Genomic DNA, 22,970 nt, shown 5'->3' with positions numbered 1-22,970 from the left:
AGTTTTCTGTGTTTTAATTGGGATCGCTGCATAGATCAACTTATGCATCCCTCTTTCTCATTGGTTGGACCAATAAAGATCGTACAATAGATTGGTGGCTTTCACGCATCTGTGATTAAGTGCTATAGAAAACTTACATTTAAAGAACGTATCGTTTTTAAAATACATATTAACAAAAAGATAGCATACAACTCGCGATGGTTTTGGAAAGTACTATTGTGTGGTAAGAAATAATTGTAGTGAATATAGAAATAAAAATAGTTCATAGTCAACTTCAAAAAGTAACAGAAGTAAAGTAGTTATTTAGGATTTATGTTGGCTTTTGTAACTTCACACCAAGTACGCAATACATAATCAGTGATCCACTTATATAAAATCGCCAATGCAAACTCAGTGTTTAATGTTCTGGTACGTAGGTAGAATTGTCGATTTAGTTTTCAGTAACTCATCCAAAAGCTTAACAGAGACTGGCGGTTTTATCTTACAACAATTTTGGTCAACTTGAAATGTTAGAGCTTTCCTACAAATATAGTTAGCAATTGCCTCATATTGGATGTTTTTATTTAAGGTAAATAATTTTCTGTAATGTTATATTTCTTGTATGATTGGAGTGGCAATTGTTAGAATGCCGATATTGTAGTGAGGGAACAACAGTTTGTATTAGCTAGTAAATTCATGTGATATAAAAGCCCGTCACTTAGGCTATCTATAACAGAAAGACAGAAAACACACTAAACAAGGTGTGAGCAAGAACTAATTAAATATAAACAAGAAACACGAGATATTACAACTATGAAATGGCAAACGTAATGATGGTTAGTTACAGGGAAGGATGGATGGATGATGATGAGACTAAGATCAAGAATGTCACATTTTCCATGTTTTTTTTTCATTTTCTTAATAGACATTTTAAGTGCTCAGTACCCATAACCTCCATTTTAATAAACAAACTTTCGAGGTTGTTCTTTGTTGTGTGATTTATTACATTTTTCAACAAAGGGTAGACTTGACTGGTCTAAACTACATTGCCTTGCATAGGTATCATGCGGCAGAGTTTGAACAAAGAGTTGGTTCTATTGTTGTGTACTGTTATTAAAATGGGAAGAACCAAGTAGATTGTTAACATTTTGTGTCGACTTTTGATTGTTTAGCTAGGACAGTATAATAGCTGGACCATAAGGCACAGCAAAGGTTTGGAGTATGTTATACTTTTACATTGTGAATAAAGTGGATAGTATTATTGTTCTAGAGTTCATATGTAGAATGTGTACCTTTGTGTGAGGAACAATGTAATGGTGTGTCTTGCGATAAAACTTGCGAATGATTAAATATCATAGCAATTAGAAATCATAGCAGTTTCTACAAGGTATTTTGCTTGTTCATTCTGCATCTCACGCTTGAATTTCGGTGTTTGCTTCTCATTATTAAAGACAGTGTTAATAGAAACGGATTGCTACTGGTTGAGTAGGTTTCACTCATAGTCAAACAGCACACAGTAGTTCAAACTGTTTTGTGCATTTTTGACGGTTAGTTTTGGATTAATCTTCAGTGAGTTAAGCAGATTAGCAGTTCCATCTGTATGCTGCCACATATACCGCGGGGCATCCAACACCCAAAACTTACATCCTGTAGGTCTACATTGATAAAGGCGTGGCTTCTTCAAGCCTAACCCGTTACTTGCAGCCCAAATTCTTAAAACGCAACTTGGGGCATGCGTATATAACAGTCAGCACTAGAAGAATTAGTTTTAAAATAAAAAGGATAATTCTATTACATGTACAGTAGGCACCCACCTGTACAACATAATAGTTCATTCTAAAATGTTTACATCAGACCCATAGGGATTTTATGGTATGCTTATTCAAATACGTATGAATAGCCCAATCCTTTACAAGATTTCTCTATACCCAACCCTCTGGCCTATCGAAATAAAAAAACTAAACTTCTTAATTTAATAACTGTACAGTAACTGCAGTATTATTGGTTTGTACTAACAACTTTGCCCCTTTTTTCTTATAACTTTCACTCGATGCAGGGCACACAATTGCGGTAGTTTTGTGTGAACATGCAATGTCAATTTAAATATGTTTTTCACTTTTTTTCTCCACAGCAAGGTTTATTGCTACGAAAAAAAGGAAAACAAATTTATATGTCTAAATCAAAGTAAAGCAAAAAATATACATAATAGATGCCCATCCCTATGCATTATTTCCTCTTACAAGTGCAGCAAGATTAAAAACGATACTTTTAAGGCTAACTATGAGGCTCTTGTTATTCGAATTGAATGTGAGCACTTGCTCCACCTTGACCCTTTATATTATATAGGATTTTTTAGATACTAAGCTGCAAAAACCTACATGAATTCATTACATTTCCTATAATTTATGTAAAAGGAAGTTTACATTATGGGGCGTTTTCTGTAGAGGGTTAGCTAGGTTGTTTCTAGTTATTGTGGCAATAATTGCGGAGTTGTCTGGCTCTGCAAAATTTCATGCAATACACTCTTTCTACGCAAAATATATTTTGCTAACAATCGTTTTGTTTTAATATAACTCAAATGATTCAGACAAAGTTTTATGTAATCTATCCATGATAGTTTTAAAACAGTTTTGCATCAACTTACAGTAATAAAAGAATCCATTAAAACACAGACTTCTAATAATATCAAAATGCTGATATGTATAGATTCTGATATAAAGATTTTATAAGATTTCTTCCAAAATGCGCAGTGAAAGGTTGTGCTAGTTTAGTTGCGAGTTTAATGTTTTTCATAGTACATGTATAGCTTAATTATAGAAAATAGAGAATGTCTATGACAGCAGCTATGAAGAATGAGTAAACATTTTAGAAATTGTGTTCGATTTAAATAGTTATTGTAAACTTGTAAATCTTTTAGCGTGGACAATAGTGACTATATGAGGAATGGAGATTATCTACCTACAAGATTGCAAGCCCAGCAAGATGCTGTAAACCTTGTATGCCATGCGAAAACCAGACAGCATCCAGAAAACAATATTGGCCTTGTAACGTTGGGCGGGTATGATGCTGATATTCTTTTGTGGTATACTGTTTGACAATCTGTCATTTTTAAACATAACAAGATTTTTACGCTACCTTTAAAGTTTTATTACATTGTATATGGTAGAATATTGTGTATAAATGGTATGTAGTATACAATTCAATATATAAATTGTATTGAATATCGTATATAAATTATTTTTTAGCATAACCTTATTCTTTCAGAAATATTATGAAATGTTACAGCTTGTTTAAATATGAAAAGATACTAGTGAGTGATTTGGTGACTGTTTTTTTTTGTCTATAAATATCTCTTTCGTCATTCAGGGGAAGAGTTTTACTGACACTAACTGGTGATGTAGGCCGTGTGCTCTCCAAATTACATGATGTACAGCCTTCAGGCAATATCAACTTTCTTAGTTCCGTAAGAATAGCCCAGGTAGGTTTATTTGTTTATTTCTTACAAATTAGTGATCTTTCATTCGGGGAAGGGAGGTCTGGCATGCACAAGTGGTATGTGTGGCCTCTTAGCTTTTGGTGAGTTTCTTTATAATGTGCTTCAAGTGTTGAGGCTAATTTAGATCAGGTTAGTTCAAGAAAAACCTAATAATTTTGCTTTTCTTTAGGCTTTATGCGTTTATTGGATAACACTTTTGGGCTTTCATTTATGGAGAGCTAATTGAAGGAAGACATAGCATAAGCACTTTGACAGTTGTACGGTATGCAGTAATAGCTTCTCCCTACTTGGATTTCTACCATTAACAGTTGTGGACTTGCCTCTCCACATCTAGCGTTTATGTGGTGGAATGTTAATATGTTGACGAGTACACATTTTAAAAAGTTGAGAATATTGACAATTTCAGTGCAGATAAAATTAAAGGAGTTTCTGTGCGCTGTCTTTTGCAATAAAACAAACACAAGATCAACTCATAAATGTTTCCGACTTTCGAGCTGTTGGAATAGTTATATGGTGTTCCTAATTTTGATAGACAGCAAGTCGCAATATATTTAACTTGATTAACAATGTATTTCCAAAGAAAAATAATTAATATAATTATATTAGTGGCAAGAGCTCATAGTTATATTACTCGTAGATTTGTTATTGAGACAAGTACGAGCAATTAAGCAATCTTGAACAGAATTCTTCAAAAGCTTTGTACGACTGAAAACTACACAGTAATAATGCGCTGCATGGAGGCCTAATTGTTTATTTAACCAAGTAGAGAGTCGGCTTCGTAACCAAATTCTACGGTAGTAATTGACCGGCGTTATTGCTTGCACACGACCATGCTCTCCTGATTAAAACATGGTTGTCTGCTCTATAATAACTGTTTTTGAAAAATGTGTAGACTTAACTGCTATCACATCTTTTTTAGTAAATCTATCAGCACTGTAAATTAATTAGTTATTAGATCAATGCTATTTTGCAGCACTTGCTGCTAGTTAAAATACCAACAGTATTTTTATAGTAGTTTAGACATACATGTATATGGTTGTCATGAGAATTAACAATTTCCTATTTGAAATACAAGAAGAATTTATATACAATTTATGTACATGTAAGTCAGATTTAACGCATTACAAATGTTCTTTCACACTATTAAATGTTGGTTTTGGATTGGAAGGTTACTGTTTCTTGATGTTGAGAAATAGTAAAATAAAATATGCAGAAGAGTTATAACGAGTTAATAACAATTGATAGCATGGTTTTGCATTGAATTATTTTCATATCAACTGGTTTTAACCTACAACTTTGGTAAATTTTCGCTTCTGATAATTACATTATGCAGTTGTTTCTAGAAAAATTTTAAAGTTATGTACATTGTATGTGTTTTTATTGTTTCATTGCTGTTATTACAGGCAAAAAGCACTTCTTCATTGCATATAGATGTAAGAAAAGGTTTTGTGCAGTGGCAAAATATATTTATCAATTAGATTGTTAGTGCAATATATGCATTTCCTATCATGATACTGCATCGTGATCAAGTTTTGGATGCTGGAAATATGTACAGTGTTTTCCAAGTGACGCCTAATAGGAATAGATAGTATCTATCTTGCAGCTGGCATTGAAGCATCGACAAGGCAAAAATCATGCTCAGCGAATAGTTGCCTTTGTTGGCAGTCCAATCGAGTCGGAGGTAGCAGATATGGTGAAATTGGCTAAACGTCTCAAAAAGGAAAAGGTCAACGTAGATGTGGTGAACTTTGGAGAGGAAGTATGTATTACTTGTTGCTTAGTAGAAGAGTTTTGGTTTGCAACCTAAAACTGCTCAGCTTCATTGACCCGGAATGCAGACATTTCTAGTTGGTTTTTCATTGTTATGTGAGAAATAAACTTTGAAAACAAGTCTAAAAATCTAACTAGTCTAACAGTTATTTTGATTTGTTATATTGTTACTAGGGCAGTTGCTTGTTTGACGGATACCTGTAAAAACATAGCTAGTATTCAATCTTATAGGGCGACAATGATGCCAAGCTCACTAAATTTATTGACACTATCAATGGAAAAGAGGGTACTACTTCACATCTTGTCAGCGTCCCTCCTGGTCCAATGCTCTCTGAGGCCCTGGTTCACTCCCCAATCGTGGCCGGCAGCGATGGACAGTCAGCTGCAAGTGCCATGGGCAATACTGGTGGCTTTGGATTTGACTTTGATCCTAATGAGGACCCAGAGCTGGCGTTGGTAGGTGTCTTCCTAGGTGTCACCCGTAGTTGTCTTTGTGTGCAATTCTTAGGTTATGGCAAGGCTAAAGCTATGGTCCTTTGATAACCTATCTTGTTCCAAGTAGTGTCTATCAACCAGTTCAGGGTAGTACTTATTGGTGCAAAATAGTTTAACTATAGAAGGCCAGACCTGGACTGCATACATTATATGGAAGAGGCAACTGTTATGGTACTTGTAGGTCAGTTTAAAAATCCCATGACAGTTTTAGCTGCTCTACAAGTATATTGTATATGTAATACAGTAATGTTAGTAGCTTTACATGATATAAAGGCTAGACTGTTATCATTGCAGGCTCTGAGGGTATCTATGGAGGAGCAAAGGGCCAGACAAGAAGCAGAGGCACGCAATGCAGTTTCAGAGACCCCTGGAGCTGACGCCCCGGCTTCACAGATGGGTGCGTGCATATTATAGCGCTAGTTCAGCGTACACCCATTCCATTATTTTACAATTTTTATTATTAGTCTACTAATTCTCTCGTTTTAGCAACAAATGAAGAGGAAATGCTGAAGTCAGCGCTCACCGAATCTACCCCGGACTACGAAGCTATGACGGAAGATGAACAAATAGCATTTGCATTACAAATGTCATTGGCGAATGATGCTGAAGCTATGGAGACGGCTACTACGCCAGCCTCCGCTGATCCAGTAGTTGCTGTATGTAACAGTAGTATTTGCTTGTAAACTTAATTGCAACCTTATGCTTCTTTCTGTAGTGAGCTTCTTTGGATAACTTTGCTAGTTGGCTGCTACAGCACACAACTAAATGCATGCAAGTATATCTACTAAAATATCGCTCTACACTCTATTTTAATTTTTCAGACCGCCTCTGCAGCAGCAGATGACTTTACTGAAGAAATGGATGACCCTGAGTTTCTCCAGGGAGTACTAGCTAATCTTCCTGGTGTGGATCCAAACAGCCAAGAGATACAGTCAGCTATGAGTCAGCTTACCAAGAAGCAGGACACGAAGGATGATAGCAAAGACAATGAGGGCAAATAAGCAGCTTTTACCCGCAGGGTTTCTCTGACAACCTGAGCCACAATAACGCATATATGCTTTTTACAACAAATACAACATTAGTTAAAATATATAATTGGTATGCATCAATTCCCCTTGCTCGTATCTTTCATTGATGAAAACATCTCGGTGAGAATTTTTTCTTCTCGTGCTCGTAAAATTGCACACATGACCTTTGAATTGAAACGCATTGCATCATGTATGTGGTCAAAGATGAAAGCCAAACATTGCGGAAGCACCATAAAGACATTTTCTTATTCACAAAGGTAAAAAATAGGAATGTTTTACTCTACACACTCAGTTCAAAATACACCAATAGTGTAAAAAGCATACTGACTGTGCACAAATCTGTGACATGTAACGTCACAACCTTCATAGCTGCAATAAAAGTTTCAGCCAGATTACAGATTACTGGTCTCAGTACTGATTGGATTGCCAAGCAAAACCGTTGAGTATAGCTTGAGTATAGATTCTGGTAGCAGTGCTTCTTTTTACAGTATCACCTGCTCAGTTCAACATAGCAATTGTCACAAACTCGAGATGGTTTAGAGCTGATGGGAAGCTGTAGTTGTTTACTTGAGCAATCATGACAGAATATATTTCCACAGTTTCGGCAGTGATGCTGCAAGGCAATGAGACAGCATAGTAAAATTGATTTAAATATATTAAGTAAAATTAACAACATAATATTATGACAACATTAACATGTACTTTTGCATTCGTAACCAAAAGTAGCTTACAAAAGAATGACACCAAATGTTTCTATCATGGACATAAATACAACATTGTTATGTAATCTAGAAAAAGTAAAATTTGATCTGCCAGCTAACAATAATTGCAACAAAATTAACAAAGATGTTACAGCATAGCACCATAGATTTTAATGCCGCAATCTTAATATTAACAATTGTACACAGATTGTTATCGGTATTCTTGTGATTTGTTTAACGATGCCTCTCTATTAACTTCACCAAACATAGTGTAACAAACAACTTGATCAATTTGGAGATCAAGTTTGTTTCCATAAATAAGGTATGTTATATTTGGTTCAGTGATATCAACATCATTTTATATGTATATTAAATATTTTCTACAATTTTCAATTTCACTATTTTAGGATAAAAGCTGTCGTAGTGTATCTTACTGAATGATGCACCAGGACTGACCGAAGCTTTTAAAAAACTATTACTCCTAAAAATACCAAAATGATTAATTTAAATTTTACAACGCGCACTTGAAAATATACCTACTAATGGAGTTATAGATATAATGCTTTGAACAGTATGGGTAAAACTTTCAAATTAGCATTATGATTTCATAGTATCTAGCTAATCAATAGTATACCAAGGAGTAAAAATGCTCTCGAGTAAAGCTTTACACAGGTAGTTTTCCACATAAGCCTTTTTCTTGGATTCTCTCCTCGAGTTCTTGCACATAGTGACTAGTTCCATAACTTCTTTGAAATTCAGTAGACTACATGGCATTGATTTCTTTATTTAATTTACAGTTGAGCATCAAGAAAAGCACTATCAGCAACTTTGTTAATAGCTATATAAACCATGTACTATATAAACTATGTATGTTGCAATAATATGTGATGACAGAGTAGATGCTTTCTACAGAGGTTTATTTTTATTTCTCTGAGTGAAGTCATCAGACCACCTCAAACTACAGTAATTACTAGAGTATAATACATGTATGTTGGTCTCTTGATAAGCCTCTATAACCAGACTTTTACAGCTTTTTAAGCACCATCATACATTACCATACATAGTACATTTCTCCTAACCAGTGATATCGTACATACGTAGTACCCTTCTTTTAACTAGTTATATGTATACATAGTACACTTCTCTTAACTAGTTATATACACATGTATTCATAGTACCCTTCTCTTAACTAGTTATATATACATGTATACATAGTACACTTCTCTTAACTAGTTATATATGTATACATAGTACACTTCTCTTAACTAGTTATATATACGCGTATACATAGTAGACTTCTCTTAACTAGTTATATACACATGTATTCATAGTACCCTTCTCTTAACTAGTTATGTATACATAGTACCCTTTTCTTAACTAGTTATATATACGCGTAGACATAGTACACTTCTCTTAACTAGTTATATATGTATACATAGTACACTTCTCTTAACTAGTTATATATATACACGTATACATAGTACCCTTCTCTTAACTAGTTATATATACATGTATACATAGTACCCTTTTCTTAACTAGTTATATATACGCGTAGACATAGTACACTTCTCTTAACTAGTTATATATATACACGTATACATAGTACCCTTCTCTTAACTAGTTATATATACATGTATACATAGTACCCTTCTCTTAACTAGTTATATATGTATACATAGTACACTTCTCTTAACTAGTTATATATATACACGTATACATAGTACCCTTCTCTTAACTAGTTATATATACATGTAGGCCTATACATAGTACCCTTCTCTTAACTAGTTATATATACATGTATACATAGTACCCTTCTCTTAACTAGTTATATATATATGTATATATAGTACCCTTCTCTAAACTAGTAATATTACATGTGTACATAGTACACTTACATTTAAATGCGATCTTACCTTTCGAACTCGCACATTAAAACTCTTTGCACAATTGGTACAGTCCAACACATCCTCATCTTCCACCCACCTTCTCGCTTGAGCTTTGGTAGTCTTTATCTGCATATTGAGAATCAAATGACTGATGATATCACAGCACAGTTAACATATAGAATTCTGAATAGCGGCTAATACAGGTTAAAAAAAAGTATCACAGCAATTTGGGTGGTCTCTCTACAATAGTACAAAACATGTGCATTTATGGACAAGTAAACAGTGTACACTGACAGTAACATGGTGGATAATGGATGATGGATAATTTTGGGATTTGTGTACATATATGCATTTATCATGAAGCTCCCAAACACTCGCTTCGCTCGTGTTTGGTCGTGGGACAAGTAAAGAGTAACAGTAACAATAAACAATAAACACTAACAGTAACAATAAACACTAACAGTAACAACAAACACTAACAGTAACAATTGCAGTAGCTTAGAACATTAAGCGCCTAATCCCCAGTGAGCAGCCTGAGGTTCTACAGTTACAGAAATGTTGGGGGTAATGTCGAAAAGATAAACTGATTTTAAACATTCCAGTGTTATATTAACAACTTCAGACTTTCTGATTGCAACTGACAGGGCTTGGCCGAACTGCTGTGCAGTAATCGTAAAAGGGATTAACATCTTATCATGGCCTTTGGCTTTATTTGGCTAACCTTTACCAAATTGACCTAAATCATATTTTGCAACTAGTTAAGTCTTATAAATTCAACCAATATTACCTCTGGTACACAAACTGGAGCCATTTAATTTCACAACTTCCTGTTTACCTGCAGGGATTGATTTTCGCGACCGAGTTCATGTAAAGCTGAGTTCAAATTTTCTATTTGAGATCGTAGACTCTCCTTCTCATCTCGCAGCGCTTTGGTTTCATCTTCGCTAGTCATACACCTACATACACAACATTTACTAAAGTATTTTCGATGTTATATATGTACATATACTAACAAATAACGATCTAGATATGATACCTAATCTACGATTGCCAGATGAACCAAAACCCAGGTGGGGTCCAAAAGTACCAATGGCAAATTTACCTGTTCCACAACATATTTCGTTCATCATTGCTTGCCTCAAGCTTGGTTTCCAATTCTACAGCAAGATCAGATAGACAGTGTACATATGATAAACTACAAGATCGCACGAAGAAGCTGTATTATTAGTAACTATCACACAATATTTATTATAATAAGAGCCTACCGTACTTTTCGGACTATAAACCGCACCCCTATATAAGCCGCATCTGCTTTATTTTCAAAAAAATGATAATAAAACAATACATAGACCGTACCTTTGTATAGGCCGCAGAACTCAGGACGGTGCTTTTTAACGCGGCAGCAACTTTCCAGTTTAAAACGAAACAGTGCCTAACTGCACAGTTTCGTATTAATCGATGCTTTTTAACCTAGTGCCTAACGGAATAGTACCGTTAAGCATTGTTTCGTATTTTCTCTCACCGCTAAAGGCGCACTAACCGGAGATTCTGGTTAATGCGCCCTAGCGATGAAAGAAAAAGCCACAGATTAGCCGCACCCTTATATAAGACGCACGACGCAAATCATCAGAAAAAAGTAGCGGCTAATAGTCCAAAAAGTACGGTAGTCTGTTTGTCTGAAGCCAAGCTGAAAATGTGAAAAAAAATCACACCGCACAGGGATTGAACCCAGATATTTTGATTTGAAGCCAAATGCTACCGCTGCACCACTCCTTCACCTTCCTGCCTATTGGAATAATTATGTATATAGTTGTTACACATGATGATCTCTCACGGTGCACGGAACTGCCAGCGCACTAGTGTTGATAAAATCTATGAAAAACAATGTCAGCCTAACTCCAGTCATTCAAGTTAAGTTGCTAAAATGAGTTAAATTGAGTAAGACAGAAAAACATTATAAATTTTTGGACAGTAAAACAAGGAGCCAACCATACATGAACCAGCTACATAAACTGACCAATATTAAACCCGCGCAGCTCATCGTTATGTTTAACAACGTCCATGAGCTTCTCCTGGGTGGCCGTCAGATCAGTCTTGTTGAGGGATAGATTCTCTGTGAGACTCACAAGCTGCATGTTGAAACCAGCTTCAGCCTCCTCCATCTTGGACTTTTCTGCAGCTAACGCAGCTTCCAATATTCTTAGATTGTCTTGTGCCTTTTCCTCCGCCTCATCTCTTGCCACAACCATCTCCCGCAATTCCTTTTCAATCTACATCGCAATAGACCATCGCATAAGACTAACTTGTTACATGCAGGTTGCACCGGGAACAAATGCAAAAATATATTGACCTTAGTTACTGACCTTCAACTTCTCTTCCTCGATTGCTTCATACTTGTTTTGCATATCTAATTTATAAGAAATTAATAGCTGTTTCGTTTCTTCAGAAGTTGTCATCTCCTAAAATAAAGCAAGCAATTGATGAAACTGCAAAGTATTTATGAAATTATATGGATGTATGTTTTAATTTTATTAGTACTGGTAATCACCCACAAAATCATGTTTTCCATTACTTGCCAAAAAGAAAACAACATGAAATGAAAAATGAACAGACAGAAATCACGAATTATTAAGTGAGCTGAACAAAATATTCATGCCTTGTGTCATTCTTCTGCCTCCTACCCTCCTTCTAAGGGACCACGCTCTGTTGACGAGCAGTGGAATCTCAAGCTATATTAAGACTCACAATATCACAACTAACCTGCTGCATAGCTTGTCTGACTGCTTCTAAATCATCCTGTAGTAGCCTGTGCTTTGATTGCCAGTCATCGCTATTCTTCTGGGCATTGAGCAACTGCTCTTCAATTACTGAATTTTCTGTTTTTAACTCAGTCTACAAAAAGGAAGATAGTACGAGTTGTATTGACAATGACGACTGAGATAAAGCTATGACAGAATATAAAATGTAGCAGATAATTATGAAATTTTAATTTTAGTAACATTGATAAAATTTTGCAAAAGTTGTTACGTGAAATAAACAATATAATAATTTGGTGAAATTTATCGGAAAAGCGAAATTAGCCGTTTAAAATTGGAAACTCATCAAGAGAGTTCAACTACAATGACATCCAATAGCCCCTCATCATACTCATACGCACGAGAGCTCTAGTCAGTGCTTCATTCTCGTCGCTAGTCCTCTGTAGAATTTCAGTAGTTTCCTGAAGAATGTGGCTATGATCATCTGATCTCTTGTCCATCTGCTGCTGAAGCGAGACCACCTCAGCCTTTGCACTTTCACACGCTGCCTCCATGCTTTTTAGCTGGCCTTCCGTAGTGTTCAACTTATCTAGGGCAGCTGAGTGCTCTCGCGACAGCGCAGCATTAGTCTCTGATTGTTTCTGCAGCAGAAAATATATACCAGCTTCAGTAGATCTACTAAGAGACCTGAGAACCACAAAAAATTAAACAGCAATACAATAGGCAACCAAATAAGGCAATGAGGATTGCTCTCTCATGGCCAGTTTCGTGTACACACTTATATATGCACTACTGATACTGTCGAATTGGTAATTCGTGACTTCATCACTGATACTATAGTATTAGCAATTAGTGACTTCATCACTGATACTATAGCATTAGCAATTAGTGACTTCACCACTGATACTATAGCATTAGCAATTACTGACTTCATCACTGATACCATAGCATGAGTAATTAGTGACCTCATCACTGATACTATAATATTGGTAACTGGTGACTCTACCACTGATCCTCTGACAGTGATACCTAGTGACTCCATCATTGGTACCATAGCATTGGTAACTTTTGACTCTATCACACATGCTCTAGCATTGAAGCTAGTGACTTCATCCCACTCTTCCAGTATCGGTAGCTAGAAACTCCATCAATGATACAACAGTATTGAAAAATAGAGACTCTATGATACCTTAGAATTATGAACTGGTGCCTCCAATATTGGTACTCTAACATTGGTCAGTGATATCCCTAAGTGTATAGTACCAAAACTCTGCAGAAGACGCGCGCGCGTGCACACACCTTAGAAGACGCGCACACGCACACCTTAGAAGACGCGTACACACACCTTAGAAGACGCGCGCACACGCGCACACACACACACCTTAGAAGACGCGCGCACACACACACACACCTTAGAAGACGCACACACACCTCAGAAAGAACACACACACATAGAAGGCACGCATACCTTAATCTTGTTGTGTAAATCTTTAATCTCTGTTTGGAATTTTGATACTTCTGTCTTTCTTGCCTGTAAAATACATCATTTAAACTGTGATATAAGCTCACTTCTTCTAAGCAAAGAAATATGAATCAACATCATATCCCATTGGTACTTTACCTACAATTTCAGCTTCTTTAGCTGCAGTTCCCATCTGATCAATCTGTTCAAGCAGAGAGTTCTGCAGACTCTCTCCTTCTTTAGTCTACAGAAAAATCAGGTCAAAAGCACTACCCTAAGTAAAATTGGAGACAAATATAGGTCAACTATGATCATTGCGGGTATTAGAAAACTTTAGCCTCTGTACCTGAGTATCGACCTGCTGTTTTAGTACTAGTATGCTGGCCTCCTTTTCTAATACCTGCTGCTTGCTTCTTTCCAGTTCTGCAGAAACAAGGCCTAGCTGTGTAAAATTGTTGTCCGACTGCGTTTGCATTCGCTCCGTCTCTCTACTCAACTCCAATTTAGCCATTTCAAGGCTTGTAACCTGTATTTAAACAAATTTCATAACTAACCTGAATTGAACGATAATCAAAGGTATTAGAACGCTTATGGACAACCAATCAGCCATATTGTCAGACAAGGCATTTTTCATGAACATCTATAATATCTCTTAGATATTGAAGATTATGGCATTCGATAAAAAGTCATATCTACCCAAATCATGACATAAGACAACCGCCATTATCACTTTAAGAGGATCAACATAAAGTTTCCAGCCAACTCTGTGTACACAATTTTTGTGATCACTTCATCTAAACCATAAGAGAAGACACCGAGTAGGAAAGAGACAAGAATAATTTTGACATGTTGCAAAGCAAATTGCAAATAGTAGCTTGGAGACCAATTCAGCTAGTTAGAGAGATAACTATTTGAAGCCAAGAGAGAGAAAGAGGAAGTAGCTCTATGATACGAGAAAGGAAAAGTGATATTGGTGATGAAATGAATACTCACTCAAGGCCATGAGAGAAGACAATTACTCGCAGGTACAAAAAAGTTTGTTAATAGGCAATTACCAATGCTTGCATGCTAATGTTTTCCTCATCCAGTCTTCTTTTTTCCGACTCATTGGAAGACAGAAGTTCTTTGAGCTCGAGTACTTTTTCATTTAACACTGCAGAATCTTCCTGTAGCTGATCAAGAGCGGATAACTTCTCTTGAAGCAATTCTTCCGACGCTTTAAGATCAACTTCTAGCGAAGCAATCCTCTCATTAAATGAGGTGATTTGCTGCTCAAAGTTACGGCTCTAAATATAAGATGTATGAATGCTAACTGAAGGATACATAGAGGGACACAGTTATGTTGTGTCAGCAACAGAAACAAGTAGGTTAAAGTCAGTGTGTAAATGCAAACAATGTATAACAGAGCATTATACATTAATTATATATTTAATGCATGAAGAGGGTGCCTTGTTAATGAAATGAATTTAGTGAAGTTGTGTTGGTCCAATTAAAAACTGAAAGCATGTACTGGTGAGCTGGTGTGAGTTGGATGATAACCATAAAACAACTAGATGATAACATGAAATAAAGACAGCCAGAATATCGCTCATACTAGTAAGTTATTAGCACTTGCTACAGAGTCGTAGAGAGTGAGATAACTGAAACTTACCTGCTCTAGTTTGTCATGGGAAGTCAATTCTAGCTGCTGTTTTAAAGATGCTGTCTCTGTGTCCCTTGCTGCTAACTCATTGGTTAAACTATCATTTTGTGTCACAAAAGAAGACAACTCTTCTGATTGCTGAGCTAGCTGCAAAGTGAGCACAGTTGTTATGAATTTTTTCGAGCCCATAGCAACTACACCTAAAAGGGCAAAATCTTTGAACAAATTAAAACTAGTTAGGCCAACTATGAGCAGACATGGTCAACATAAAACAATTATTATCTACATGAATGTGACGGGTGTCAAAAAGCACCTGCTGTGTAAGGTTATTACAGCTATCTTCCAACTGAGTCACTTTCCCCTCCCTATCAACCAATTTTTGACTGAGTGCGGACACTTCACTATGTCTCTCTTGCAATGATGCAGACACCTCCTCTTTTTCTTTCCTCAGATCCACAAGCTCCACCTCCAGTGTTTGGACAGCATTTGTCTGATGGCTAACTTTGGCCTCAAGACTGATGACGAGAGCCTCTTGTTCAGATCGCTAAATACGAAAAAAACAAACAACTCATTATAAAAAAAGTGATTTCATAGTGAACTTGTGCTTAAGAATTAAAAAAATGAGTACTTCGGAAACGTAGAAAACATTCAAAACTAGTAAGTTGACGCAATAACCAAAACCAATACAAATACCTCTGTACTTTTGTAAGATCTGAGCTATAATAAAATATTTCATTCAAATCTTGTTTATGAATGTTTTGAGCAGCGGTGACCAGAGAAGTACAGATTTAAACAATGACTAGGCAAAAGCAAGCAACGCACCAAAGATGATAGATGTTGTTCATGAGAAGAAACTAAGCTGTCTTTCTCTCGCTGTATAGCGCTAAGCTCCGCCTTCGTCTCCTCCACTTTGATGGTTATAGCAGAAAACTTCTGCTCTAACTCCTTTTGTCTAGCTTCAGCTTTCCTCAATTTTTGATAGCTTTCCTCTTTCTCCAACTGCAGTTTCTCCTCGGTGTGCTTGAGTTTTTCCTGAACGCGAGCCTAGAGCCAAGCAAATCAAATCAAGTGAACCCAAATGATCAGTAGCTGCAGAAGTCAAATGCATGCACACTGAAAGAAAGTTTATCCTAGAAACTTACGTTGTCTTCCTTCAGTTGCGTTACTATCAAATTAGTTCCTTCACCTGCATCTATCTGTAATAAGATTACACATTTGATAGTCCATATGTTATAGTATAACACATTTGCTAAACTATTGGTTATGGTATAACACATTTGCCAAACTATCTACAATGCTATTACACATTTGCTAGTTTATCTATAATGGTATTACGTATTGATGACAAAGGACCTGCAATACTTGTCAATAAGGCAGCACTAGAGGGCAGAAGAGTACCCTTACCCGCTGCACAAAGTTTTGATGGAGATCATCATATTTTTTATTGGCCTCCAAAAGCTCTGTTTGGCTTTCGCTTAGTCTCGTCTCGATAGTAAGAATCTTGTGCTGCAGCTGCTCGTTGTCAGACAAGGCTCTGTCAAAAGAGGTTGTCTTCTCCTGCATAAGTTCCTCCATAGAATGAATCTTAGAGTCCATCGCAGTCTTCATCTCTTCATGTAAGACTGAGCTCCTGTCAGCGATGTATAAAATCAGGTGGTCCAAAGAGTAAATTTAATGCATTTGCTTAGTGATATCATTTCTCAGCCCTGTCCTTCACCTAGTACCAGAGTAGTTATTTGAGTCGCCTAGAACCTTGTTTCCAATGAGAACTAAAAACTTGAAAACGCGTCACATTTTGTGTTTTCCGGTTTAACACAAGTGCAAAAAACCAGGTCATTTAGTGAATTTTATTAATTCCTTTAATTCCTTAATCATTTTATTAATGTTATTAATTTAATTTTTATCAATTTGGCCACTTTGTGTATTTACATTGAGAAAAGATAATGTTGCTGCTTTGGCAGACATCAGTCGACTGCATCCATCTGATGCCAATAAAATGTTGAGCCAGATGTGGCAAGTTTCATAGCTGACTATCAGCTTTGTGATTGGCTACATCACATAAACACAGAGTGATTGAAAATGCTGCCGTTGAAACTTTTTTACCATTCTTAAAAACCATATTTTATAACATGCCTGCATTCACTTGAGTGATAGTTGTCACTACCAAAACCACCTGCTACATTGTAGTCTGTAACTCTGAAAGCCATATTCGTAAAACAGTATAGATTCCTAGTTACCGTTCTATGAATATAAACTTTATTTACGAACAGTGCACGAAGCCAATAAAGTCATAAAAATTATGATAAAATGGTAAAGGTGATTGCTGTCAATGAAGGAAAACACAAAACAGTGATTTGCTCATCAGAGTGGTGTGGCAGCGTGTCAAATGTGTCAATCAATCTTTTACAGCACATGACTGTAGGACTGGAGAGTAGGGATATGACAGCTTAAATGATGTTGTGGAGTGTGTTTGACCTTGAGCACATATTTTGTACCTATTAGCTGTTGATAGGTGTTTAACTCTGTAATGGTTGCCATATACAACCGCTCTGTATAGGATTCTATATAAGGGTATGTGATACGGAAGCAGAGGCTTTGATGCCTCTCTAGTAGGTCTGTTGATTGTTGTGGAACACAGCTATACCAAGCTGGAGCTGCGCAAGACAGTATTGGAATAATATGTCCTTGATAAAATCTTACAAGGCATCTACTTTATGACGTTTCAGCGTAAATAATCCATGAACAGCAGACCTAAATTTACTTATGACTGAATTAACAGGCTCATTGAAGTGCAAACTATTATTCTTGTTCAGTCCTAGAAGTTTTGCAAATTGAGTGTGAGGGATATGAATTTCAAGTGCTAGTTTGATGGATATGAATGTCAAACTCAATCTTTAAAGCTTCTTGGACTGAACATGGATAGTCCTAGAAAACAGTAACTCCAAATACCACTTGAGAAAATCCCTACGAATCGAATGAGTTGCAATGAATAAAATGGCTTTATGGCGGGACACCAAGCCGGTGTCCTGCCGACACCAAGCCGGTGTCCTGCCGACACCAAGCCAATGTCCTGCCGACACCAAGCCAATGTCCTGCCGACACCAAGCCAATGTCCTGCCGACACCAAGACTGGTGTATGCCGGTGTCTACAAGCCGGAGCCTAAGACATGCATACCTCATGAGACTTTCATCTTTTGTCTCTAGCGCCTTCTTCAGCTGCGTAATTTCGCTTTCGTGTTTGATTGAGTTCTGTTTGCCGTCATTAATCTGTTGCTCAAGATTCCTGCAAAGTTCTTCTTTGCCAGCAAGCTTCGCGACAACTTCATCAAATCTTCCAGCAGTTTGTTTCTGCAAAGCAACGTTTATACTTCTTAGAGAATGAATTAGCATTTAATCTGATAAGCTGACAGTGCAACACAAATAAATTAATCTAGCACATGAGTATGACATCACAAGCTTACTGTAATGACAATGTTGCGAAAAACATAATGCTCTTCTCTTAATTTATAATGGACTAGTACCCCGGCATTTTCGAGTGCCATAAGAGATCTTCAGACATGACAATAAAACAAAAAATAAGTATATAAAAATAATTCTAAAAATCTTAAAGGCGAAGGATTAGTATAAGTTTTAGTTCTATAAAATGGATCATTCTATTGAATGATACATTCTATAGAATGATTCATTCAACTACACACACTAACACTTTAATAGTAAACCTCAGCAAGGCTATATAAAAAACGAAAATAGTTTTAGTAAAAGAAGAGTGAGCAACCTGCTGTTCCACCGACACTTCAGCCTTGCGAAGCTGCTCTGAGAGCCTCCTACATTCCTCTTGCACGGTGCCACTTCGCTGCTTCTCCTCTGCCAACTGTTGAGACAGCAGACTGTACTTGTCCCGTTCCTAGTAATACGCAAGCACTCGCTATTAATTATTATAGATAGCACTAAGGCTAACCACCACAAAGAATCTCTGGCTGCCGCTAATAATAAAATCTGACCAGAACGTTCTGCTATGAAGAGATCCTCCACTGAGACTAGGCAGCATTTAAAACAAATTATATCAATGCTTTAAAATGAACTTTCTAAAATTACTAAATATTTTCAATTAATTTGTTATCTAGTTAATTGTGAAAGGCTCTTATTTTCATGAAAAAGACATCAGTAATTTTGCATATGTACATACATATACTTGGAAAGATTTTCCATGACAAATTTACTAATAGACATGAGGTTTACAAGAATATATCTTATAACCTATAGGGTAAAATCAGGTAAAATCAGTAAAAATTTTGCAGACAGCATAATCAAAGCGATTGAGAGTATTCCACTCCCCTTCAATAACACGCAGTTTCAAAAGTTGTCAAGAGTTTTCTGCTCCCACTATAGTAACGTACAGTTTCAAGAGTTGTGGAGTTTTCCACTCCCACTACAGCAACATACAGTTTCAAGAGAGTTGTGAAGTGTTTTTTGCTCATGACGGCTAGTGGTCAGATTCTCCTGTGCCTCCCGGGTACATTTGTCTGAGAGCTGGCACTTTTCTGCCAGTTCTGTGTTCTCTATTTGTAGAAGTTGCAATTGAGTCTCTAGTCTTTGCACTTCTGGCTTTAGATCAGGAGGCTGGTCTGGCCTACAGAGCACCAGTAACCAAGTGAGTTATTCAAAAAAGTGCAAATGATACTACGTAGTTTACAAAATAACTAAAATCATACAGTAATATTTATTTTATTCATTATTATATTATTTAGATATATGTTGCTTGTTGAGTTACTATTTAACTTACAGGTACTTAACCGAAGTTAGCCATCACATTAGTTAGTAATCCATTGCTACTTGACCAATGGTAGCTAGCACACTATTGGTTACTCTAATGTGTCTTAGCACACTATTGGTTACTCTAATGTGTCTTAATAATTCACTTACTAATTTGCTAATGTTATCTATAATATTGTGGTCTTAGTTTATGTTAACTACTTACTGATTGGCTAATGTTATCTATAATATTGTGGTCTTAGCTTATGTTAACTACTTACTGATTGGCTAATGTTATTTATAATATTGTGGTCTTAGTTTATGTTAACTACTTACTGATTGGCTGCCAGTTCTTGCAGCTGTTTCTGCATATTCATCAATTCTGAACTGACTGCAACAGATAAGATAAACTATTAATAAAAAAAGTCTATCGTTTTTGCGTAGTTTTCTATGCCGCAAATAAGCTAACACAGTCAAAACTAATGTTTTTCACCTCTCCATTATACATTTAAAAACTTAAGTTGATAAGGAACTACAGCAGCTTATGTCACATGTCAAATGAAAAAAAGTACATAAAAATATTTCAATTGGCTGCGATAACACCTCGATGTAAAACTTTGAAATATCATAACAGTTGGCACATAGATGCAAAAGTTGTACGCATACTAATATCCAGCTACATTTGATCTGCTGAAGAATGCTCTTCTGCTGTGTCCTCCCGCTGCTCATTTTACCCTTGAAGCAATCTATTTTAATTCTGCGGAACTGCAGAAGCAAACTAAAAGCCAAACAATTTATAACTGAATTTAAAATAAAACACAATAAATATGAGCTTATTCTTTCGCCAGCCCAATAAGCATTGTAAAGAGAGATGTGTGCTGCAAAGAAAACACAATGTTGAGACGTAAAAACTCTCAACACCTATTTTGAGACAGCCACTAAACCCAGTTTTGTACAGAGCAATCGAAAAATTAAAAATGAAAACAAAAAGCAGTGCATGACAAATCTGCTGATTGAGAAAAGACAAGTCAATATTAGAGTTACCACAATTTGAACAAAATGAAAATTTACGTATCCACCTCCTACTCTCAAAGGGAAAAAGAATCTGGCAGCTTATGAACACATTTGAGCAATGGCCAAGCACAAAAGTGCAAGCATGATTATACAATCCAAAGCGGCAAGCGTCTGTCACCACTTACGTAGAGATCTACTTTCCTCAGAGGCTGTTAGCTGCATCTTGAGAAGTTCCAGCTCCTTGTCAGCAGGCACCTTTTGAAGGATGGTAAAATGACATTAGCAAAGTCAAACCATATCAAAGGTGAAGCCTTGACACTTTAGCATGATATTATATAACGGCTACAGTAGGTTACCTGTGCAGAGGCTGCATCACCATGGGAAGCATCAAAGTGTCGTTGAAGCTGATCAACACTAGGGTATGCCTTCATGCACACCGGGCAGAGTAAACCCTGCAAAGTATTACACAGTGGTAAATCACACATCATTATAGGCCAACCTATGAAGAACACCAGTACAACACAAAACCTCAATTATTAGATCTCTTAGACAGAATGCATGGTATGGAATGACGCATTTAGTTATAAAGATGGTTGATAACAGAAAGTCTGCTTTTATTAATGAGTAACAACAAACTTTGAAAAATAAAAATAAAAAAGATTTGCTGTCAACACCTAAAAATAAATTCTAAGTTAGCATGCAGTAACTTGGGAAAGTATTATTTATGACTAAAAATAAAATAGTATAAGAATACTGAAAGGATATGACAAGAAAAGTAGAAAATAGTAAAAAAACTACTAGTAAACATGAAGCCTTTGATTGCATTTTACTGTAAGTGTATAAAAGTGAATCAATCGACAGCAAAAACTCATAAGTGAGCGCAAGCAATGCAAAAATAATACACAGTGTAAAGTTATGGCTCTACCTCTGGGTTATCCTTGCTGTCTGTGTCAACTTGACCATTTTGAATTGCAGGACCTCCCTGTGAGCTCTAAAATGGTATAGCTTTTGCTTAAATATAGATTATGCAATGACCAATAATTGAAGTGATTCATAATCTTGGCTTTTCTAAAATAATTACTCAGTCGTACAAGGCTACTCATTGCTACTCAACAGGAAGCTGCTCAGTTCCAACAAAAAGTGTTTACATGTACTGAAAATACATTGATCATTACAAACATAGCAAAAACTGAAAACGTAAAGTTGTCTTAACAATTAAAACTGGATTGTTATTCTAGGTAAAGCAAGACTTTATGACAGTCCAAAAACTTGGAGATTTTCAAGCTGATCAGAACGACCAATTATCCTACTGTTATTACTCATACATGCAAATTTGGTGTATTATTCATTTGAGTAAAATTTGTCTTTCTTTTTTATCTAAAAAGATTTTATACAGATGACCTTAATCTAGTAAAAGGATAGTAACATCACGTAAATAGAATTCTTAAAATTGCTCAGTAGAACAAATTGACATAACTATACAATTAAATATTATCAGCTCCAAAGAGCTAACACAAGTACATTAGATTTGAAGTGACAAAAATTAAATGACTAATAACTACGACAGATTGGGATTTTGCGAGCTCATTATACCTAAAAAGTTTAGAGCTGAAGCGTTATATGAATATACAAAGTATCTTAGTGAATTGTGCTGATATAACGTTATCAACAATTTAAAACAGCGGATTTCTATACATTTACTAAATTTATAGTTATGTTATATTCCAGCTCAACATTTTATAGTAATATCTATATAAGGCCGAGCTGTGATCTTAACCGAAATGTTTATATACAGTGTTTGCTTACTGTGGCTTGTTGTTCCCGTTTAAATATGCTTTTAAATTTGTCCATGACTAATATTCAGTAGCTATAATCAATATTTGCGCATCTTGTAAGAACTTTAAAACTGTTGTAGATGCTTATGAACATTTAAATATAAACTGGATGCGACAATTCACTTTCCTCCCATATTTATGTTTCCGGTTATTG

The 22,970-nt window shown here is 36.0% G+C and overlaps 2 protein-coding genes across 2 annotated transcripts; one reads left to right on the top strand and one right to left on the bottom strand.

Moving 5' to 3' along the window:
- The first annotated feature begins 85 nt into the window (after nucleotides 1-85).
- Nucleotides 86-6,856, top strand: LOC137385866 (26S proteasome non-ATPase regulatory subunit 4-like). The gene is made up of 8 exons (XM_068072445.1): nucleotides 86-223; nucleotides 2,897-3,037; nucleotides 3,346-3,457; nucleotides 5,079-5,234; nucleotides 5,477-5,701; nucleotides 6,035-6,137; nucleotides 6,227-6,396; nucleotides 6,562-6,856. The coding sequence occupies exons 1-8, from the start codon at nucleotides 198-200 to the stop codon at nucleotides 6,739-6,741; spliced, it is 1,113 nt and encodes a 370-aa protein (XP_067928546.1). The 5' UTR covers nucleotides 86-197; the 3' UTR covers nucleotides 6,742-6,856.
- A 36-nt stretch (nucleotides 6,857-6,892) lies between these two features.
- On the bottom strand, nucleotides 6,893-22,933 carry LOC137385865 (early endosome antigen 1-like). Its single transcript, XM_068072444.1, has 25 exons — nucleotides 22,788-22,933; nucleotides 21,907-21,972; nucleotides 21,338-21,433; nucleotides 21,167-21,236; nucleotides 20,304-20,358; nucleotides 19,659-19,845; nucleotides 18,991-19,119; nucleotides 18,391-18,563; nucleotides 16,620-16,845; nucleotides 16,358-16,411; nucleotides 16,038-16,259; nucleotides 15,529-15,759; nucleotides 15,225-15,362; nucleotides 14,629-14,859; nucleotides 13,920-14,099; nucleotides 13,737-13,817; nucleotides 13,580-13,642; nucleotides 12,513-12,752; nucleotides 12,116-12,247; nucleotides 11,719-11,814; nucleotides 11,373-11,625; nucleotides 10,458-10,512; nucleotides 10,191-10,311; nucleotides 9,383-9,481; nucleotides 6,893-7,381 (listed from the first exon to the last, which is right to left on the bottom strand). The coding sequence occupies exons 1-25, from the start codon at nucleotides 22,830-22,832 to the stop codon at nucleotides 7,259-7,261; spliced, it is 3,366 nt and encodes a 1,121-aa protein (XP_067928545.1). The 5' UTR covers nucleotides 22,833-22,933; the 3' UTR covers nucleotides 6,893-7,258.
- Nucleotides 22,934-22,970: the final 37 nt, after the last annotated feature.

This window comes from Watersipora subatra, chromosome 1, assembly GCF_963576615.1.
Source record: "Watersipora subatra chromosome 1, tzWatSuba1.1, whole genome shotgun sequence".
Lineage (NCBI taxonomy): Eukaryota > Metazoa > Bryozoa > Gymnolaemata > Cheilostomatida > Watersiporidae > Watersipora > Watersipora subatra.
The sequence above is the reverse complement of the archived record's forward strand: the minus strand, read 5'-3'. Positions and strand labels throughout refer to the sequence as shown.